Source organism: Centrocercus urophasianus, unplaced genomic scaffold, assembly GCF_019232065.1.
Source record: "Centrocercus urophasianus isolate 14NV4802_14NV808 unplaced genomic scaffold, USGS_Curo_1.0 seq_15, whole genome shotgun sequence".
Lineage (NCBI taxonomy): Eukaryota > Metazoa > Chordata > Aves > Galliformes > Phasianidae > Centrocercus > Centrocercus urophasianus.
This window is the reverse complement of record NW_024884697.1, coordinates 12,848,937-12,872,040: the sequence shown is the minus strand read 5'-3', so window position 1 is coordinate 12,872,040 and position 23,104 is coordinate 12,848,937. Positions and strand designations below refer to the sequence as shown.

At 39.0% G+C, this 23,104-nt stretch overlaps 1 protein-coding gene across 2 annotated transcripts in view; it reads right to left on the bottom strand.

Annotated features, from left to right (window-relative positions):
- PRKAR2B (protein kinase cAMP-dependent type II regulatory subunit beta) overlaps nucleotides 1–23,104 on the bottom strand; it is an 83,404-nt gene that overhangs the window by 53,379 nt on the left and 6,921 nt on the right. For both annotated transcript variants that reach the window (XM_042816143.1, XM_042816144.1), the window contains exon 2: nucleotides 2,012–2,047. In XM_042816143.1, the coding sequence (XP_042672077.1) occupies nucleotides 2,012–2,047 (36 nt within the window). The remainder of the gene's footprint in view (nucleotides 1–2,011; nucleotides 2,048–23,104) is intronic.

Sequence of the window (23,104 nt, the reverse complement as noted above, 5' to 3'; positions counted from 1 at the left end):
AGCACGAGAATCAACTTAGATTACATAAAGCTACTAAGTATTACAACATAGCTACTATCTGGGTTTTGTATTTGCTAAGTAATCTTGATTACTTTAATATATTCAATCATTCAATTTAAAAAGGTAATCATCTAAAAAATAGGGCTAAGATTGAAAAAGTTCCTATACAATATTTGTATTATTAGCATGGTTTGTTACAAATTTCGCCTTTTATGTATGAAGCTTCTTGAATACTAAATATCTATCAGAGATGTACAGTGTATTGAAGAAGTAGGAACTATCACCTTTCATGGACTTTCTTGTTAGCAAAACAGCTGCTTTGACAATTAAAGCTACCAGAAACTGAATAAAATAGAGCATATAGTGGACTCCAATATTACCTTGTTGCAGCTTAAAGCTGACTCACACGATCTACATCTGGACCACATCATACAGTTCATCCTACTACTCTGAATAAGGTAATTCTACTCTTTCTCTCCACAAAAAGGACAATACACATTAAGTAGTAGCTGCCAATAGAAACTACTTACACAAACCAGTAAGCGTGCAAAAAATTTCAGACTTCTCCCATATTTTTAATTTCCTTGTCAGGGAACATTAAAAATATCTTTTTTTTTTTTTTCCCTGAGCAAGTACTAGCTATTCACACAAACTCTTCTACTGAAATGTAAAAGCTTATCACACATCTGTTACAAAGACTGCATTCATTTAAGTCAGCTATCAATCAGCCACAGTAAGACCTTGCTTAAAACATTCAATGTGATTTGCATAAAGCCCTGTTCACTGAATGTTAGTTGTAAATCATTCCTTTTGTTTCATGCTGCAGTACCTTATAAGGTATTATCAATGCCTAAAACTGTTTGCATGATAATATTTGGAATTAATCACTCTCTGAACTGTGTGCTACATACACTACGTACAACTCCTGCATATTCAAGCCACCATTTTCTAGACAGTTCCATAGTAATCCTTAGCAACTTAATATTTTTATCTCAACAAGAACAGAACTACCTGGCTGAGGTTGCAAGCAGAAAAACCAGAAGTCTGGCTAGGCTTTCTGGACTACAGAATACAAACTTCATCACATTTACTGAAAATGGTCTGCAGTTGAAGTGTTTTACAGTCAGATTTCAAGCTGAGTTGACAAGGAACAGAACACTTCTCCCATTCTGCTGACTCTTTAAGACTGCAATGAGCTGACAACACTGTGCAATGACTTACACATCCCACTTTCACATTCATAGGATTTCATAAACAGACAAGCAAGAGTTAAGTTCCAGGCCTCATGCTTCAGGAGAACTAACTCAGAAATGGGAAACCTGATGGCTGTGACGCAGGAGGACAATAAGGAGAGACCAAGAATATTAATTTTTAACGATACATGATGTGGAAGGATCTGTTACACGTTGCAGCATCTACTAGGTGGAGGTAAATACTCCTCCCCCTGAGTTGGCACCAACCAAACCCACCTGGAGAACACAGAACAGCACCAAGCTAGGCAGGCATACTCTTACAGCACAACAGAAACCAGCAGGGCAATACTATTTCAGAACCTGGTCTGATGGCTCTCCAGAATAGAACACCACATATACAAACCAACCCACTTCTGAAAAAACTCAGAAGTTTTAGCCCAGTTGTATATTTGCTCATCAGTTGTCCGCTGAATTGCTGTTTCAGCTACGAGGTAAAATAAACAACACTGCATCGGATTACATTCAACTCATGCTTCTAAATTTCAATTCCATTTACAATAGAATTAACTTTCTTAAAGGAAAAAGGAAAAGCATAGAATTTTCATAAATTCCACAAGAAGAAGGCTCCAAGCAAGCTCAGTGATCTGAAACCTTGGCTACATTTTCCAGTAAACTGTATAATGAATTTGAGGCAAAGCAAGGTCAGTCATCTTTGGAGAAATCTGATTAATGTCACTTTATATCTTACATGGCAATTACAGCCTGCGTTGTGCTCCAGCTGTGATGAGGACCAATGAAATATGCAGTTACCAACTTACCTGACGCCCGCCTTGTGAATCGATTTATCACTGGAGCTGAAAGAAAACACAACATTTCAGTTAGATTCTTTCTGTAATAATCTAACACGCTTCACATATAACAGTGTTATACTTTGAGTAAAAGTGTGGCAACTAAAAAAAAGTGATGAGTAATTATTTGTAAACCTTCAAAGAAATTCACATTTATTTCATATACACCTAAATTGTAAAGAAGTTTTGCAAGAGATAAGGTAGCAAGGAATAAATTTTCAAGGCTATTTTCAGCTTTTTCAAAGTTTCTTCATGGAAGCATTTATTGTTATTCATGACTGGTTGAGAAATTTCCATTTTTTATTGAGCACATAGACAATGGCATCCTGCAAATAAGGATGGATTAAAAAGATGCAGAAACTATTTATACAGAATTTATCTATAAGAAATCCAGCAATAAAGATATCCCTACATATCAAAAAAACTCCAAACAACTAATCTGCAATTCCACCTGAAAGACTTTTTAAAATTAACTTTTAAAAGCCTTCAGGTAATACAACATCAACGCCAGCTCTAATCTGTCCCCCAGGTCACCTCCTTCCCCAGCTCCCCAGAAAACTCAGTTTCACAACAAATAAACATTGTCTAATAGTGCTACCTTGGAACATCTCCAAATACATGCTGCAAACATTTGGAATCAGACTCCTCTCTCTTTTCCAACTGGAAGGGATTACAAAATCCATCTCAGAGCACACAGGTCTGCGTGCTGCCTTTATGTCATTTCCAGGTTTATCAGCTTGTACAAGAACTACTAGAGATGCAATACATAAAGGTTCATACATTTGGCCTTCCAAACACAGCCATCAGACTGCTTATAATTAGTATAAAACACTGGTCTTGAACTCCACTTTCATATGATAAACAGCACTGGAATAAAGAGTGAGAAAAAAAATCTGAATGACCTAATTTCAAACATGGGCAACAGCTACATTAAAAATGTATGCTCTTACAGCACTTATTAATATTCAACCTTAAAAATTACTCTCAAGGTTTACATGGAATTGAAAAATGAAAAACACTGAACTTTCACAGCTCATCCCTATTAATTTTACATAGATGTGAAGCAGACTTTCTTGAAAGTCTAAGACAATATTAGGGAGAAAAAATAGCAGAGACAGTAATAGCTTGAGATGCAAACTGCCTTTTTGTTCCTCTGGGCAGAAGAAACCAGAGCAAAGATACAAACTCTGAGCCACAGCTGCAGATGGTTTTGCAAGCATATATAGCAGTGATGGGTCCAAGTGGCAAGAAATGCACTGAGAAATCCAACTACGTTGGCTCAAAGTGCTCTACAGGATCAAGGAAACCCCCTGTGGATAAGCAATCACCAACCTTGAATACATGTATACATGAACAAGATGGCGTACAAGATGTATGCATAAGCAGTAACGTTATTTTTAACCTTAATTTCTGCTTTTTTAGATATTTAGAAACATCGTTAATTGAGCAGTCACCAGATTTTATGCAACTACCGTTTTGCAATAGACAAAGCCATCTGATTTCTCAAACTGCAAAAGGAACAAGGTTCATTTTGTCTCTAGGGTTAGGTCCAATTTAATTTCAGGACACTGGTCAGGTCCTCCACCATCAGGCTGCTGAGCCATTACCTCCAGCGTGCACATCAGCAGCAGTTCTCAGCAGACGTGTGCATCTAAAAATACATTGAAATCTGATGTATTTCTAACAAGAAAACATAAAATTGTGTTGTCCTCCCACTACAAAGTCTTCCTGGAACTCAGGGATGATATTTTGACTGTCAGATCTACACATCATCCACAGATAGGCAGATTCAACTCCCCTAGACAGCCATCTCAGCACATTTTACCAACACAATAAATAATACAACTCCCAAAAACAGACACCTAGCACCAAATCACATCCACTGGAGACTCCTTCTCTCTGAAACAAGTCACTAGGACATGAAAGGAACTATTCATTTTTCAGCTACTTCCAGTTGCATAAACATTTGAATTCACCAAGAGATTTAAAATTTCTTTTACAATAAATTTTAGAATTCATTTAGTCTTGGGGGTGGGGGGGGGGGGAATAAAAAAAAAGGAGAAAGAAGCAACAGAAAAGAATGGTACAAGAAGAATCTCAGAACCGTGGTAAGCAGCTATTTATCAACATCAAGTGTTCAGAAAGCAAAGGCTTTCCCCCCAGATGAGGATTTTGTGAGAGTCATCCAAATGTGCCACTGGGAGAATGGAGGATTGGGAGCAGCCCCCCACGGTGGTTATTTAGCAAGCTCAACTCCTCTCTGTTGCGCTTGTGCTGCAAATTACAATCTACTTTTGCAGTCCAGAAAGATGGGCACATTAGCTAATAAAAAGGTAGCAGAAATTCACAGCCTGGAGAAATTTAGCTGATATTTTCACTACAAAGTAGCTGCATGACCAGACAGCTAGTTACAATGACTGGCAAGATAAGCAGACCAAGGTGAGCAGAGGAGAGATTAACAAGAACTTTGTTGCAGATGTAAAATAGTATTCTGTTATCTTTTCAGGTCATCAGGAGCCAGAAGCCTTGGCTGAGAAAGCAAAGGACAGACCAGTAGCAGAGATGGCTGCTGTGGGTGCACAGGCAGAGAGCCAGATGCTGGCTCCACAGGCTGCACGGGGCCACACCGAGGCTGCTGGCCATCTACTCCATGGATTGCAAAACCTCACTGTTGCAAAATGTAGGGATTTATTCTAACAAAGGGTAAACTAGCATGTGAATAAATTCAGAACATGTCCATTGACATCTGATCTTCAAACTGACTAAGAGGGAGAATGCTGCACCGTGACCAAGGGATGTAATTCTAAGCATGGATGGTCTTGTTCAAATGCACGGCATTGCTCCAACAGCAGATGCCACTGCTCATATTCTAATTTATCTTAACCACAATCCATTACAAACTTCCAAAGAGGACAACAAGAAAAGCCAAAATTAATAACAATAATTCAGAGACCTATATCCAGATGAAAATATTATTTGAAATTGTCTAAGTTATCAATCCTCGCGTGACACACTAGACTGGTTTTGCTGTCAGTGCTATGTGATGAGAAAACAGCACATCTAAAACGCTACCTGCTGGTAACTGAAATCCATTTTCTCCAATCCTCATTCAGATAGCTGTACAAAAAGCACAGCTTTTAAAGCACTTTGGCAATAGAAATCAAGTAAGTAAACAGAAATAACTGATAAATGATAAAAAGAGATTGAAGAGTTTTAGTATACTTACTTAGAATACACAGTATTCAAAACATCAACTTGCACAAAGACTGCAATAAAAGTATTTCCATCACTCAATAACTGTCTAATTACTGCCTTTTCCCCACTGTGTATTTCACCATTCATATTACCTCTTAAGAGCATTAAGCACTCATCACAGCACTGCTGTGAAACAGACAACATAAGCATTTCGATTTTGCAGGTAGCAAATGTAACAGGAATGGAACAGGATTGCTGGGGCCGTTCACAGAGCACCAAGAGCACAACATCCACGCTGAGACTCCCTAACTGGGCACCCTGCCTACAGCTAACTTGTGCTAATAGTGCTGAGTGCCCCTTTTTGCAGACTCACAATTTCAGTGCTCAAAGCCGAATTTGCTCCAGAAACCGTCAGATTTTTGTGTCATAAATGTCACCTGGAATAAGCAGCTGAACACACTGCAGACGTCAGACACACAGCCTCCCTAGGAAGTCAGGGAGTGTCTGCCTGGGATTTAACAAGGGGTTATGCTCGAGCACTGACATCTGCAAGCCAGCTGACAGACAAGCATGGGCTGGCCCCAAGCAAGTACCAGTCCAAGCTTCTCTGCACAAAGCAAAAACTGCTCTGAGTGGTAAAGGCTGACAGAAGATACAAAGTATTCCTGTTTTGTGAATACAGTCAGCCTTCAGGGCTATGGCCCGCCAAATCTGAGGGCTTTAAGTAATGCAAAGTGTGAGTTTTTCCTCTTTTTTTTTTTTTCCTTTAAAAAAATGATAAAAAGGGAATTTATCCTTTTGACCTGTAAATATATTACAATATTACAAAAGCTGCCCATAGAGTTGTGGGTGCCCCATCCCTGCAGGCACTCTGGGCTGGGCTGGATGGGGCCCTGGGCAGCCTGAGCTGATAGGAACAGCCAGCCCACGGATGGTGGGCTTTAAAGTTCTCTTTCAACCCAAACCATTCTGTAATTCTATGAAATTAGAGAAAAAACGTAACAAATCCATATAATATAGGTCAATATATTCACTAAAGAATGTATTTGAGCTGAAACAACTTTAGAATCGCTTTACTCTACAGAGCTGCTCTCCCTTCTCTCTTCAGACTCTGCCTGGTACACGCAGTGACAGCACAGGGAAACGCTTCAGACAAAGGAGGGAGTTGCTCGATCATGGGAAAATGACTCTCATCTCTTCTTGGTGAAGGGCCACGATGACTGTGACAGCAATGAGAAGCAGGGATAAGTCTAGGGAATACAAGCAGTACTCAGAGGACGAGCAGCCCTCAGTAGGTAGATACAGCACAGTTTCCTATACATACACATATATATATATATTTATATATATATATATATAATAAATGCAAATCAAAGAAAGAGCAATATTTTAATGATGAAACATTGGCAATATATTCTATCATTTCCCTCAAATAAATACTTCTAAATAATGATTATTATTTTTTAACTAATAATAATTAAAAAAAAATTCGAGACCAGCACACCAGTTTGGCCCTCACTCAAGGCAAAATGGAAAATCCCAGCCACAGAAGCACACCACGTAAGCAGCCCTTTGTCAAAGAACCTGAAAGGTGAGGATAAAGCACTGCCATCTCACTTTCTCAGAACCAAACCTCAGCATGCAGTAGAATCGTAAGTCCACTCCAAAACACTGAGCTTCATTTTGAATGAAAACCCACAGCTCCTCAAAGCATAAGATGTGCACATGGAGGGACCTGCCTCTGTACAGAGATGGGAGCTCTGCACAAACACGTCCTACAGAGTTGCTGTATAACCAGAGGCAGTGTTTGCATACACAGGCATCCTTATACGCAGGCATGCTGCAGGCAGTAAGGCACGAGGGGTTAAATGAGTGCTTTCAGGGAGACCTACAGGTAGAGGCTGAGAAGCCAAAATGAGAATGAAACACTGCTATGGAATCTGTATTTATGTACTACTGGGAGGGAAAACAGTTATGTCTGTTGGGATATCCCAAGATAACTACCCTCCCTTCCTCCTTTTTTTTTTTTTTTTTTTTTTTTTTTTTTAAAATGGCATCTAAAATTTGAAAACCCCCTGCACCACAACATTGCACTGACATAATTATTCCTCTCTGAAGACATCAACACACCTGTAAAAACAAATACATAAATACCTAGAAACCAGAATAGCGATCATATCTAAATTTTCATAATACACAACCTGACAGAAGGCTGTCGTCCTAAAATGCAGTTACTCAAAGCTGAATTTCGCAACATTCACTGGCTCTGCAGATGATTTAACCTCTTGCCATTCTTCAGTTTGGAAAATTATTTTTATTTCACTGTAGAACAGCTTCTCAAGAAACTGGGGGAAGCGTTATAGTCAAAATAAGTTGAAAACTAGAATGAAAAATTGCCTTACACTCCTTGTGATACGGCTCTGGAGCTCCTATTTTCAGAATGAAGCATTAGAGCAGTAGCATTGACTCTTTCCAAGCCCAGTGCCAAGTACTTCCAAGGGCTGTGCAGGATTCTGCAGTTAGGATAACCTTTGAAGGAAAGTGTGGTGAAGATGCAGGCAACTATTTTTATTCTCACAAATTCTTTCAGATACATAACCTATAGTAAGTTAAAAAAAATCAGCTTAAAAAGCATGGAAGAGAGCTGCTCTCCTTTGCACACTTCAGTCCGCATACAAGCCATGTCTCCCATGAAATATACACAACTTGCTTGATCAAACTGAGACCAAAACACAAACTCTCTCACCTCACCTCTCCCTGGTGACTGCACAGCACAAAGCCACAAATCAGTTCTTCAAATCCAGAAGCCTAACTTGAGAACTATTATCAAGTAAATGCTCATCAAAATCTTTGACAAATTGATTATTACAGTGTCACTGCACAAAAACATGAATTAAAAATACAGACAAATACCTCAGTCTCTAAATTGCTGAAAATGAAAACTTATTCTGTATATCTACTCAAAATGTACATTTGCAGTACTAGGAAAACAGTAACATTTTAAATGGCCCCTGAAAACATTCAATGAACAGAGATTCTAATACACAGTGCTTTTACGTTACTCCCAGGATATAATTAGCATTAAATTTAAAAAACAATTTGTTTTCAAAGTGTTGCTACAGAGCAGCACACTGTCACATTCATGTTTTGTCACGGACATCCAGCCATTCACCTCATCATAAGGTGGCAAAGCATTTAACCTGCAGTAACACAAACCTTGAGTGAGAGGCAAAGAAACCTTTCTCACTTTATCCATTAAGAAATTTCAACCACTGTGAATTACTGCTGCTGTATGTAATTACTAACACCAAGAACAAAAAGATGAAATGCCTGTCTGATGTGTTAGAGCAATGGCCCAAGGGTGTGGAACATTAGTGGGGACAAAATGCTGCTTGGAGAGCGTAGGTACTTTCTCCACTAAAGCATCTCTTCTGAGATTGGGGGGGAAAAAAAAAAAAAAAAGAGAGAGAGAGAATATGTTGCTGTATTGAGTACTACTTATCTGAACTGTTAATTCGGTTACACAGACCTACATGCTACAGAAGCACGCCTTCCTTTACAAACTCATCCTCATCATTATTGCTAGTGACCAGTAAACTCAGATATTACCTCATTAAAATGAATCAGTCATCTACACAGGGAAACGAAATAAAAATAAAAAATAATTCATAGCTACAATTCTAGCCCTTTGTTTTGCCAAAGGCTACAACAAGTTCATTGGCACCAGAAATTGCCCAGACTTGGACTGAAAATCTGAACCTGTGATGAAGCTCTGGTGTGGAGTCCTGGCTGCCCTCACTCCCGTACTACTCAGTACACCTGACAAAAATTAATGATGTTATTCAGAAGATTATGCCCATCAGAAATGATGCATTTAGAAAGAAGAAAAAAAAAAGAGTATGAAATTGAACCCAGAAATACAAGTGGAATAAATGCATGTGGGATGTCAGTCTTCCTACAACACGCTCCAGCCAATGAAAACCCAAGCCCTTCTATAGAGCCTAAATCCAAGACCTGACGCACTGCTTTAGTTTGAACACCAATAATCCCTTTTTACTTTCACCCTCTGCTTCTGCACAATTTACCAAACTCCCTATTTCTGCCTAGCAGAGCCAACTGCTGATTATTAATTTCTTGTAGAAGGCAATATCACCATCCCCTCACTTGTGGTACCATCCCCCTTCCCTACCTGAGCAATTTAATTTATCCTAATCTTCAAGAAATATCCTGCTATAGCCATAGCATAGTTTACAACTGCCACTAAAGCCGATCTGATATATAATGTCAGTAATGCTTTTATCTTCTTACCATCTGTAAATGGCTTTTTTCCACTTGAAATTTCATGAGCTATTTTAGGAATATTATGGTTATTTGCTTTCTAACACTACAGTGTAGGCGTTCAGATCCAATTTCATGTTCCTTTCTGCTTTCTAATTTTGCTGCCTGAAGCATATTTACTAACGTATGCAAGTTCCCTGTCAGAATGGGAGAAAAACAGGTCATCCTGCCAAAGCTCCACAGCAGCCCCCAGCAGAAGGATGGTGCTGCTCCTCTGCAGAGCCAGCAAATCAACATTTATGTCATCAGCATCTCACAAGATATGAATTACTCACACCTGTCTTCAGATCAATATTTCTGCCAAGCTGCAAGCTAGACAGCCCAAAATTTTGCTTAAGTGACCCATTCTCCTGAATTCTTAAGTATCTAACAGCTTCCCCTAGCTATTACACTACTGTGCTTTGGGAACTCCATTTCACAAAATTCCAACCTATTTTTTTCTTTTTCTTTTTTTTTCCCCAAATCTCTTGACAATACCTGCAAGTTTTATTTATTACGAAGGAATGAAGTTGCAACCTTGTTGCTGGCAGTGGGTTGGGATGTTACGGCTGTCAGCATTCTTCTCTGAGGGAAGAAATCTTTGTGTGAGTTTATAATTATCATAGCGGTTAAGACTATAAACATAACTGATTTCTCCCCCTATACATTTATACCATCTGTGTTTAATCCAATATCTCAAACTTTTGAGACTCTGGTTTTCCCACTATTGATCAAGTTTTTGTGACTTTGTCACGAGATTATTACAACAAATACGACATGGGCAAATGCCAATAAAACTGTCTGAAGTTAAGATTTTATACAAAGTCAGCCTGCATGGCAGAAATCTCCACTACAAAGTACACTGATTAAAAAAAGTAATATACGAATATGTATAATCCACAGCCTGCATCATCTGCTTTTTCATTTACTGGTGAAATTTAAGATTTTAAATCTCACGTTTAAGAACATTATATACTTAAGGGGAGTTTCTCTTGCATTCATGATATTCATTCATTCACAGCTGGTCCTAACTGAAACATACAGCTTTGTTAGTTTTCAGAGGATGAGGCAAAGCACATTTTTGTTACTCAGCACAATAGAAAAGGCAGATGGAAAGGCTTAACACAAACCAACAGTGTTGAGAGGCGGCCATGAAGATGCTCAGAGGGATGGAGCACCTCTCCTATGGGGAAAGGCTGAGGGAGCCAAGCTTGTTCAGCCTGGAGAAGAAAAGGCCTTATTGTGACCTTCCAATACTTAAAAAAAAAAACTTATAAACACAAGAGAGACCAACTTTTTACACTATTTGATAGTGAAAGGACAAGGGGGAACGGCTTTAAACTAAAAAAGGGGAGACTTGGTTTAGCTATTAGGAGGAAATTCTTTATTCAAAGGGTGGTGAGCTGCTGCAACAAGCTGCAGATGCCCCATCCCTGGAGATGTTCAATGCCAGGATGAATGGGGCCCTGGGCAGCCTGAGCTGGGAGGTGGCAGCCAGCCTACGGCAGGGATTGGGGCTGTGGGGCTTTAAGGTCCCTTCCAACCCAAACTATTCAGTGACTCCATGATGCTATTAAAAAAAGAAGAAAAAAAACAAAACAAAAAAAAAAAAAAAAAAAAAAAAAAAAAAACCAACCTAAACTCTAAGTGTTATTGTCTGAATAGCCCAAACATTTTAATGAGAAGAATGGCACTGAGTCTGTTTCGGTAGACATATCTATACACACGCATTCCTGTAGCTCTCAGTTTCTAGATAAAAAAATAGTCATAAACAATGAAGAGAAGCCTCTCAGTTGTTCTGTCCTCATTCCAACCACATAAATGCCAGCTCCTCAGAAGTTTGCTGACAATAATAACGGCAGGATGGTGCCTTTTCACTTCAGCACACTGCTGAAGCACCCATCCCAGCCCAAGGGCAGAGTACACCTCCTGTCTCCTGTTCAGACAGCTCATTGTTTTCACAGCCTCCAAACAACACCCTCCCATTGCCAGACAAACTGGCTGCTGTCTGGCAGCCAGCAAAAATGTGTAGTGAAACAAGCACACGCGAAGTCCCAGTGTCCTCTGAGCAGCTAGGCACACATCCACCAGAGTGCCTCAACGCGATGGTAACGCCTCACCAGGCACAGGTCCCACAGATCAGTATTTCCTAGACTGGGTTTGTTGGAGTTCCTTTTGTTTTTGTAAATCCTTGAACTGCTAGGACGTAGACCTGGATAAACCAGCAATATAAAAGCTCTGGCTAATAAACTAAAATGTTGAGATTTTAGAGGTTGAGACAAAGACTGAAAGGGGAGAAGAAAAAAAATATCATTGTTCCTATATGTGCAAAGCTAGATTTATGCAAGCAGCAGTAAGGGATTACGCAGAAGCATAACCACTCTTCACTGCACTAATTTCCACATAAACCTCAGGCACCCATGCAATGTTTGCAAGAGTAAGTGAGTGCAGACATGCAGGACAACATGCAAACATCAATCCAGGGAGAAGGCGGGACTTAGACTCAGCTGTAACAATACACATCTACCTCCCTGTCATCCACAGTCACTACCCACATCCACAAGACTATTGATGATGCAATAACAAAATCTCGGGCATGGTTCAGATTGACTCTGAATAGTCAGGGTTAAAGAAAGTCACCAAAGAATAGGTTATGGTAATACCTATGTGACTCCACAAACTTCCACAGGTTTAACACTGAACCAGCTGCACGCTGGCCTGTTGACACTGCACCAGCAATTGAGGTGCATCATGACATTACAAAATCTGCAAGCCAACAGAAGACTGCAGGCAGCTACAAAATTGCATCAATAGCAGGCTACCACGAGTTGCAATAAAACAAATTACTGTCCTTTCTATCGATAAACACTCAAAGGAACATCATATAGTGATGTCATCCTGACAGTAGTGCCTAAAAAGCAAAATATCTAATATATTTCCATCACCCAGAAGCATATGAAGTAAGGACCTTACAACCAGCTTTTCCTGAACTGCATAGCTGGCCATCATTTTTTCTGAACTGAAGAGGTAAAGAAGAGTGGAAACCAAGGATGACCAGTTTTGTCCTTGTAGTCAGCGGCTTATGTCAGGTTCTTATTGAACAAACACAGGGCAAGTGCAATGAGGATCCTATCTCCATGATCACTACCCTCCTACACTTAGATACGCAGTAATACCTCTTTTTAAAGGTTCTTTTTCCAAGGCTTGCAATTAAGAACAATTCAGAAGATCCCCAAAATACCCCAGGGTTATAGCCCAGAATATATAGAACACACATAGAAAATGTGTAGACAGCTCAGTTGCTCAGCATGGAGATTTTGTGTCCTGAAGGTAAAATTTAGACATATTGATACAAAACTCTGTCACTGGAAGCTCTTTACAAATCTCCCTATTCTCAAGCTGCCTCTCGCTCTCAAGTCAGTACCTGTGCCTTGAGGATGGAGCCTTCAAAATCATGTAACTCACTTCTCTAGAGAACAGAAAGGTCAAAGAGATCCTGCAGTTCAAACAGAGTACATGAACATGCAAATAGTTTACGTCTCTTCTGTCCCAAACCAATAGACTTGAGCAAGAGAGGTGAGGTGTGTGGAAGGAAGCTCCAGATACCAGTTTACCTCAGCACTTTTTGTTTTGTTTATGTGAAACAGGGATTATCGGTAGCATCTGAGCAGTGCCTACAAGCAGGGGGGCTGTTTAAAATACAAATATCGATCTACTGCCATTTGCTTTCTTTTAACTGCAGTACCAGCAAAAGCGTTCTATGAGACAGCTTAAAACTTTACATCCCACTATTCCTTAAGGGTACATTACTTCAGGATAACATCCAGAAATTTCTAGTAATGGCCAGTAAGAATTTTTCAGTTCTACTTCATTTTGCTCAATAGTTCAGGCAATGTTTGAAAAGTTGCATCTGCTGTAAGCAAGCTTCAGCAACACAACCACTTCCGCTCCCATTTCATTCTGTTCCTGGCTAGCAAAGCTTGAGAACATTGCCTCAGCTGCCTTCTGTAACTATCTGTGAGATTCCTGTGTAGGGCCAACTTTCCATGACTCCTGATAACTGAGCTTTGCAGCCAGCCACACGCTGATTAGTCACTGGGCAAGGAAATAACACATGGCACGAAATAGCAGTCTGCTACCAGTGGTTCAAGAAATAACCTAACACGCTCCCAGTTTGCTCCAGTATACAATTGATAATGAAGTCACTGCCTGAAAAACTACTACACCAGTTGAAATGAAATGTATGTGGTCATGACCCAAAGATTCCACCCCTCCAGACCCATCCAAAAAGTCAACATATGCTTCTTCACATTGTCTACTTACAGCTACCCACTTGGAGTGAAAAACAGGCAGTAAACAGGGAAATATACAGAAACAGGGAAAGCAGGAGATGCAACTGTCTGTCTGGAGCCCTGCTCTGACACAAGTCATTAAAGAGAAAAATGACTCTGCTTTGGGGACATGAAAGAAACTCTTCACTCCAGTGAAGCGCTTCTTGTTCTGTCAGTGTACTCCCCAGCCTCCACTGCCCTTCAAATAAATGTTTACAGTGGGTAAATAGCAAAGAGCAAGACTGCATTGGAAAGGGAGACACAAAAACTGAGGGATGAATTCGCTTGACTGGTTACACCTCAGATCAGCAACACGCACCTCCAGGGAAAAAAAAGTACCCCCTAGGCAGTGCTATGCTCCAGGGCAAGCACTGACAGCTCTTCTCTTGAATCTAAGCCAATGTGCACACGAGCATGCCAAAAAGCAGGTAAAAAGCCTGACTCTGACCTAGTGATCTGAGTATTCCAGTATCCACAAAGAAGAAAGGTCAGAGCTGCTGTTTCAGATTACTGAAAGAAGTATGTACTACCATGAAGATGAAAAGGAAAAAAAACAAAAAACACTTTCTATGAATTATTTTTAACTGTCTAACATTTTTTCCTTGTTTTCTTTTTTTTTTTTTTAAACGTGGACTGCTTCGTAAAGTTTTTGAAATTAAAGGAAGCTCATTTTCATAATTTTAAGTTAAAAGTAATGCTTCTTCTATGTTGTCAGCATCCACATTAGGTGGAATATCATATTCATATATGATATATATTCATATATTCTATAATATTCATAGAAGTGAATATCATAGAACAGCTTGGTTTGGAAGGGACCACAAGGATCACCAAGTTCCAACCCCCTGCCACAGGCAGTGTTGGCAACCACTAGGTCAAGTATTAGATCAGATTGCCCAAGGCCCCATCCAGCCTGGTCTTAGACACCCCTGGGGATGGGACATCCACAACCTCTCTGAGCAGCCTGTTCCAGCATCTTACCATTTCCTCAGCAAAAAAACTTTCCCCCAAAATCTAATCTAAGTTTCCTTTCCTTTAGTTTAACACCATTCTGCCTTGTCCTCTCACTATCTGCTCTCGTAGAAAGTTGATTTCCCTCATGTTTACAAACTCCCTTTAAATATTGAAAGGCCACAATGAAGTCTCCCTGCAGCCTTCTGTCTTCCAAGCTGAACAAACTCAGTTCCTTCAGCCTACCTTCACAACAGAGGTGCTCCAGCCCCTGAATCGTATTTACGGCTCTCCTCTGAACCCTGTCCAAAAGCTCCACATCCTTCATGTGTTGCAGGCCCCAGACATGGATCCAGCGCTCCAGATGGGGCCTTACATGGGTTGAATAGAAGGAGTACTACTGCTACTTTTTCTTTTTAAAATTATTTTGGAAGGAAGAAATAAAACAAAAAGTAATATTAAATTATTAAAAATAAAAAATAAAAACAAGGACAACTTAAGAAAAAACAAAACAACCAAAACCAAACAGAAACGAGACAAATTTATTCACCGTGTCTATATTAAATGTCTATATATATTAAAGGTCTGAAAGTGACATTGATGTTAAGATCAACCAGAAGAACACACTGTTTAATGTATTTTTCTGTAATGGTTTTACAGCAGAAATAACCAGAAATCGTGTCTCATAGAAAACTGGGTAAACAACCACATGTTTGTTTGCTCCAGCTGAGAACGGGCTGCTGGAGTGTAGCTGCCTGAGGCCATCTCCAGCACTTCCCAATCCCACAACAGCACAAATGACACGTCCCTTCTGGGACAGCTGCTGGCCCAGCAAGAATTCTGCTAATTTGGGAATATTCTCTCCAGTAGACTACAATAGTATAGCTTCTAGTGCCCTTACTGGCACTTTCCTACAATAAAATCTGGAAAATTGCAAGCTGGCCAGATGTAATCTATGAAAGATATTGGCAAAATTTACTATAGATTCTCACAGTTTTGTTATTGCTTTTATAGGCAACCTTTGTATCCTAAACACATGGTGTGGAGCTATTTTTTAATACTTGAGTATTTTACAGAATCTTAAGTTTTCAACATGACTATTTGGAAGTTGTTTGGGGGAGAGGAGGGAGAGAGGGGAGAAGCTAGGAAAAACAGATTTTGGGAAAGGTAAAGGGAATGAAAAGGCAGCGTTTGGGTTTTTCGTTGTTGTTGTTTTGTTGTGGTTGTTTTGTTTTAATTTGAGGACATCTACTATCTTAAAGTCACATAGGCTTCATATGTTTACAAGAATTATTCTGGTATTGCAGGTACACAGCAAGTCTGTTACACAGATTTAACACAACGTATCTCCTCTCTCACAGCCCTACTTTTAACTGCTGGATCCTTCTTCATAGGACAGTTACCTAGGGATGAGATTAGAAGGGACCAAACCTTACCTTTCAGACCAAATTTGTTTGTCTTGTGGATTTCATTTGGACCCACAGAGTAATTAAATACGCAGTTACTCTGAAAGCAATGTCTCCTATTTATTTATATGGAAACCTTTACTTCATATATTCTCCCATGTCAGACATCATTCTGCCAGCCTGCCCTTCTGCTGCCCTCTGTCCCACAGCAACAAAACGTAATGGAGCACTGGCAGGAAGGTTCAGCCTCTACTGCCACCACACCAACATCTGCTTCTGATGTTAGAGACAAACATCATAAAAAAAAGGAGGCATTACTTCTCTAGCAGGCTTCATAAAATTCTGTTGTGTATTTCCAAAGTATCTCTTATGATTGGTGAAATATGGGAAATGTTACCCTCAGTTAGTATACTGCATCATAGAAATGCATTTTTAAATGAGAATAAAACTAACTTCTCACAGCCTAGAAGCTTCATCAAGTTGGTCTGTAAAAACAGACACGCATTTTCTACAGTATATGGTTTCATAGGCCCTGCATGTGTTTCTGTGTTAAAACCTTACAAATTTGTGAAAGTATTACAGACAAAAGCTATCTAAATTTATAGTCAGACCAATAATTCTGATTAATACATCTATTCCACAGTTTCAGAGCCAAATTCTCATTTTTGATACTAAAGCAAAAGGTCACTTGGAAATCAACCATCTCCATAAAATATGGAGGAGTTGTCCACTAGAAATGGCATATGTATTATTTAAAAAACTCAAACAATTAATTACCAATAAATTTTTTTTCAGGATGAGAATTGTATTTATATAATTAAAATTATATTTATAATTATACATGCTTCCTTTCAATACATTCATAAAAAAGGGACAGCTTTATTTGCACCACTGAGTTTCAGCTCTCACCCTACTTGGAATTTATAGGAGTTTTCAACTCAAACTAGAAGATTTCAACTTACTTTCCACTTCTTAAAGTACAATCCATTCTATACATTTAATCCCCCAGTACATAAACACTGAAATCAATGTCAAATATAAATTGCACTCAGAGAAAGTATCTTTACGAAACACCCTACTATAGAATCCATAATATACAACTTGTATAAGAAAAAGGAGGAGTTTTATTTTAATAATTTTTAAAAGTGTAATTAAAAAAAAAAAAAACAACCTCTAAGTCAAACTAAATTCATTCTTTCATCTAAAAAAAAGAAAAAAAAAAAAAGTAATTCTACAGCTCTAAAAACTATTTGTCCTGGAACGCAGAACACAAGTTAAACAATGTGAGTTCCTAGCCAGAAATAAATATAAAGTAGAGTTTCCGGCATGAATGCGTAAATCTTCTTGGCTCTGCATTCACATTTTCAAAACAGCACTTGTGTTTACATTCTGACCTTTGTATCTTTTCCAAATTCAAACAAAACAAAATCACAAAGAAATACTTTTATTCAGCAATAACCAGACTCCTCTGAGCAAAGGTTACAGTAACATCTAAGAACTATAAGTGTAGTAGCAATCAAGTTTCCACTCTATTTAGAAAGAAAGATTGCCCTTCCACAAAAACAGACATGTCCATTTTAGTTAGTTTCAGCACAAACCATTTGAACACTAGAAACAAGCAAATGTCATTTCATTTTGCAAATGACAGACTGACTTACAATACAGCAATTAATAAGGGCTACTGCAGAAACTGCTGTTATTAATCAGTGTCAGTAATAACTACCCGATTCAAGGAAACTGCTTCCTGCTTGATTTCTTCAGCCTTAGTTCACGGAAAAGTTTACACTATGATGCTATCCATTTGCTTGTTCTCGTTATCTTCTGAACCTGCTAGACAATTTCAATTAAATTTAACACCGAGGAAAGTCCCAAAGAAAAGAACATCCTGCCAATTTGTGAACACTAACAGTTGCCACCAGAATGCTACACATCCTGAAAGATAGATGACAAACTCAGAACTGGTCAGACTTGTTTGGCAGGTCAGCCAGCTAATCAGTACCAGACAGCTCTGAACAGTAGCATGCGATGGCTCTGAGCCAGGTATTAAGGTGCTGTCCTGAACTGCAAACTGTAAATTACCTTTAGCCCTGTGTTTCCTAAATAACCCAAACGTTGCAGCTGTATGTACACATTAATGTAATGCACTAGCTTGCTCTTTATGTGGCGATTTAAAGAAACAATAGTTACGTGCCACTTTGTACAGTTAGTATTCTGCAGCCAGACTATTTCTGAACAAGCAGCTGGGTACTGCGATCAGCAAATAAAACATCAAAATTTAAAAAAAATAAAAGTTCCAAGGAGGATTTTGCAATAAATGCTGAGGTTGAGATATCAGACGGTAAAGTATTGACCTGCACTACACCCACAACTGGTAATTCCTTTCTCAAAAGTAAAATACGCCTTAGAAATAGCACAGAAAAATCCAGGCAGCTGAGAAGTGAATGAAGCCAATCCTGTTTCCCATCTGCTGAATTCCCCACTCGTGCAGCAGGGCTGGGAGCTCACGGGCCTCCAGCACCTCCCGGGCGGACAGCTCCAGGTCTCTACCCAAGGGGACCACAGGGCCTCCCCAAAAGGAGCCTGGCGCTGCCACCTCCCAGCTGAAGGGAGAGCAAATAGCCCACTGCCCCAGGGAGAAGCTCCATCAGACTCACTGGCCCATAGGACTGAAAGACATTCCTCCCTGTAATTCATTTCTACGCACTGTCTTGATTTTGTCAGGGATTCACACTCTGGGGTAGTACAACTCTTCCAGAATCAGAAGCAAAAGCATTTTTCTAACATAAAAAGCGTGTTCCAGTAAGCACACAGTGAGGCACACCAAGTACAATGAGCTGCATACAAGATATTGTAACTTGCCTCTTAGGAAAGGCCTGTACAATGACCTTAACTCAACTTACCCCTAGATTGTCTTCCATTACCTGATAACACATCTATAACAACAGCAAGCATCAGAACTGCAAATCTCACCCTGCTTCCTTCGGACTGAGAAATGTGATCATCCACATTTCTGTGATTTATCTTCCATTACTGTCAAGGAAAACTGTAAATAAGCCTTTATTTCAAAACAAGGAGAACTGATGTTGGCCACTAATTCAGTTTCAGTTTAAAAAGCAGGTAAAGTAATCTTATCTTCCATATTACAAAAAGCAAAAGCAGGAAAACAATACTTGATATACTCTAACTGCAAGAAAAGGTGAAAAACAGGAGTGTTGCTGTATTTTACTATCTCCTACCAGAGTTTGTTTCTCTTTCCCTCTCCTCACAGTTAGTGCACCAGAAGGTCCCTTCAGAAAAAAAAAAAAAAAAAGATGGCTGAGACAGATGAAGTGGGTTGCAGCCCACTGGTTTATTCTTAAGCTTCCCAAAACCTCACCAGCAAAAAAAAAAAAAAAAAAAAAAAAAAAAAAAAAAGTAATCTACAGTGGAAATACATCAGTGGCATCCAATTTTGGCATTAGCATGAATGTAAGTTTTTCTAGCAGTAATTCACTTCCCTCTTGAGGAAAAGGCAGTCCAAAAACTACCCAAGAACACAGTCACAGAAGAGGACATACTAGTACCACCTGCTTGCTTGCACGGAAAATATTCCTTTCTCTCAGAAGCTCAAACTGTTCACTGACTGAGATTTCCCAAGGTCCTGAGACTTCCCAGTCTCTGTGTACACCCCAAAGGCTGCATTTTTGGCAAAAGCAGTGATTTAAACCATGGAGCCAGAGAAAGCATGAAATTGTTTCCTTTCAGTTCTTAACTTTTTGAAACCATAACCTGAAATAATCACAGATAGACCTGGTTCGTATGCCAATATATTCCTCAGAGGTAACAGAATAGCGCCCACTTAAAACAGCAGCTCCATTTTGTGTTATACAAAAGCAAAAACAGAAGAAAAAATACTTCTTTTTGTAATATGGATAATGGAAATGAATCTACTCCCACCTTAGCTGCCAGCAGTAGCTCATTCCAGTAGAAGGACTAAATTGACAGATTAGGAAGGGAGACACAGAGATAAATACTGAAGATAAACTTCCCAGAGAATTAAAGTTTGCAGTATACAAGAATAAACAGCCATCTATCTACTTCCAGTACAATTTTTTAATCCATATACTAGCTATTCAATAATAATTCCTGTAGATTGAAGCAACAGAAAGGTAAAAAGACATAAGTCTACATTTAAATTACTTCACAAATGCTTAAATAACATAGTGGTAAAGGCTAGATGAGTGATTCTGATGTTTTGAGTACCTACTGAGAAGCAATAGAGACGAACAGGTTATCAGCTTAACAATGGCTTTCAGGGAAAGATGCCCAAATGCAACTCAGAGCTTAAAGGTATTGAATGAAATGGCTGTAAACAGAAAGTATGCATTAAAAAGAGAGAAGGGGGGGGTGGGGAAAAGAAGAAAAAAAATCCAGAACCAAAGAGAAAATGATCTCTAGCCCTAAATGGTACTAGAGAGGCACATGAAGAAGCAGATCTGTAAGGGTATCTAGATTCTAATCCCTCATCTTCAACTTTTATATGGACATATGTTCTGTTGTTCTAATAATAGATATATCTGTAGTAAACTTTGTATTTTTAATGGCTATGACTGTGATGAGTATCACAGTGTTTTGAAAGAGAACAAGAAATCTCTGGACAATTCTAGCTCTGAATTAGACAAAGTTTTTTGTCATTATACTTCCTCACCTCTGTTAATCCAGGGATAGGGGTTTAATGTTGTTACCAGATTTGCAGACATTCATGCAAATTAATGCCAAAAATCTCAAAAACAAACGTCTTGATCAATCCATATTCCAAGCCACATTCGTCAGCACTTTTCACCAAAGGTGATCACTGCCATAATCACGGGGTTCCTTAACCATAAATGAAAAACTGTTGTGGCTGTAGGGAGGAACTGAAAGGGAACAAGGTCAGTGGTGAAATTAATGGGAAACAAATCAGGAGGACAAGATCACTGCAATGACAACACGCACTGATGTGTGGAATCATAGAAAAAAGGCCACAATACTCTCATCACCACTCCAGATGAAATTAATCCATACACTGCAACAGTTTCAAACTTCATAATGCACTGCACTTGATTGTGTGCTTCACACTACGATTACAAAACCATCACTAAAATCAGAATGGGAAAAAGCACTAAACCTTGCAGCCTGTGCACTCAAATTAACAGGTCTGAATGTCTACACTGACTTACACCTTGTATCCATCTTGACAGCAAAGATTCTGTACATCTTTTATTTACAGTATATGAGGCTTTGCAAGGAATGTTTTGTTTCCAGCACTGGGCAAGGCTTCGTTTCTTCCTGTCTGGTATGTATTACAGCAGACATGTCATGTTAAAAAAATTACACTATGAAGAGACTACTAGTATTTATAAGAACCACATTTTACAGCTGCATCAGGAAGGGTCAATGCAGTGAAGAAGATCTCTGTAAAAGCAGGATGGTCTCTGGAACAACTCTGAGCAGGAAAGACCACGTTACTTGCTTTCCCTCCAGAATCTACTTTATTCCACAATTTTCTTGTCTCTCCATTAAATAAATCTTCTCATATTTACCAATTGACCCTTTTAGCCCAGCTTAGCAACAAGCATTTTAGTCAAATAACTGGAACACTATGTCTAAGAAAGCTATTCTTGTTAACCTTTATGCCCTAAGCTCTCAGCTTCAAATTCTTGCTCTGATTACTTTTTCTTTTGTTTTTTTTTTGTTTGTTTGTTTGTTTTTTTTAATTAATATCATTAAGTAGAGCAGCTTAAGAGGCAAAAACAAAAGCAAAAAACACTTTCTGTTGTTAGGACTTGTTTTGCACCACTCTACCTTCCATCAATCTGAGTTCCAGTACAAAATAAGACAAGGCAGACTAAATTTAAATCTGGATTCTTCTGTTGTTTCACTCATTACTGTTTCCTCATTTTACTTGTGGTCTGTTAATCACTTTTCAAGCAGCAATGCTATCAGTGTGCCTCATAAGACAAGGATGGAAGCTGTCACATGGCTGCTGTTCAGCACACTCTGTGGAGCTGTGCCTACAACCTGCAGTTTACCTCCCACCCACTTCAAGCACCTTTGCCTGGTTACATCTGCCTTCATTTCAGACCTCCCACTTCTTTGTGCAGCATGGTATCAATTAAAATGCCAAACTAAGCATCTGATAGACACTGGACATTTGATTAACATCACATTTTTGACATGGCCCTGAAACTGTACATCTAGCTTACTTGCTGGATCAGTTTATATCTGAATTTATATACTACACTCCCTAGCGACTGCAAACAGAAATTCTGTGTGAGTACTTCTTTTATTTTTATCACAAGATGCACAAAAGCTTGCAACAGAGCTCCAAGAATGTTAAAATAAAAAAAAAAAAAAAAAAAAGGAATTTATAAACATGAAGCCTTTCTTCCAAAAAAAACAAAACAAAACCACGCAATAAAACTGGACAATTAAAAAAGTTAAAAAAGTAAGAGTGAAGAGAGAACGGCTAGGAATAAACAATCTAGCTAAACATTTCATTCAGCACTATGACTGAACACTAATCCATATGACAAAAATTCTATAAAGAAAAAGTTTGTGGTTACCAGTCAGGATCAAAACTGACATTAAGAACCTGGTGTTCAGTTCCATGACGTAAACAAGTCATCATTCCTATCCAGTAAGTAAAAGGGTTCAACCCTGGAAGGGGAGGGGCTGTCAGTACAAAATCTCTACACAAATCTATCTGGAATCAACCACTCCATCACTGACTGTCAAAGAAAATAAATAAATGTATATATTTTCCTTAGAATTATTGCAAGACTACCATTAATCCCCTAGCTCACATTTATGGTAGGAATGCCTACTTACAGCTGTGCATACTT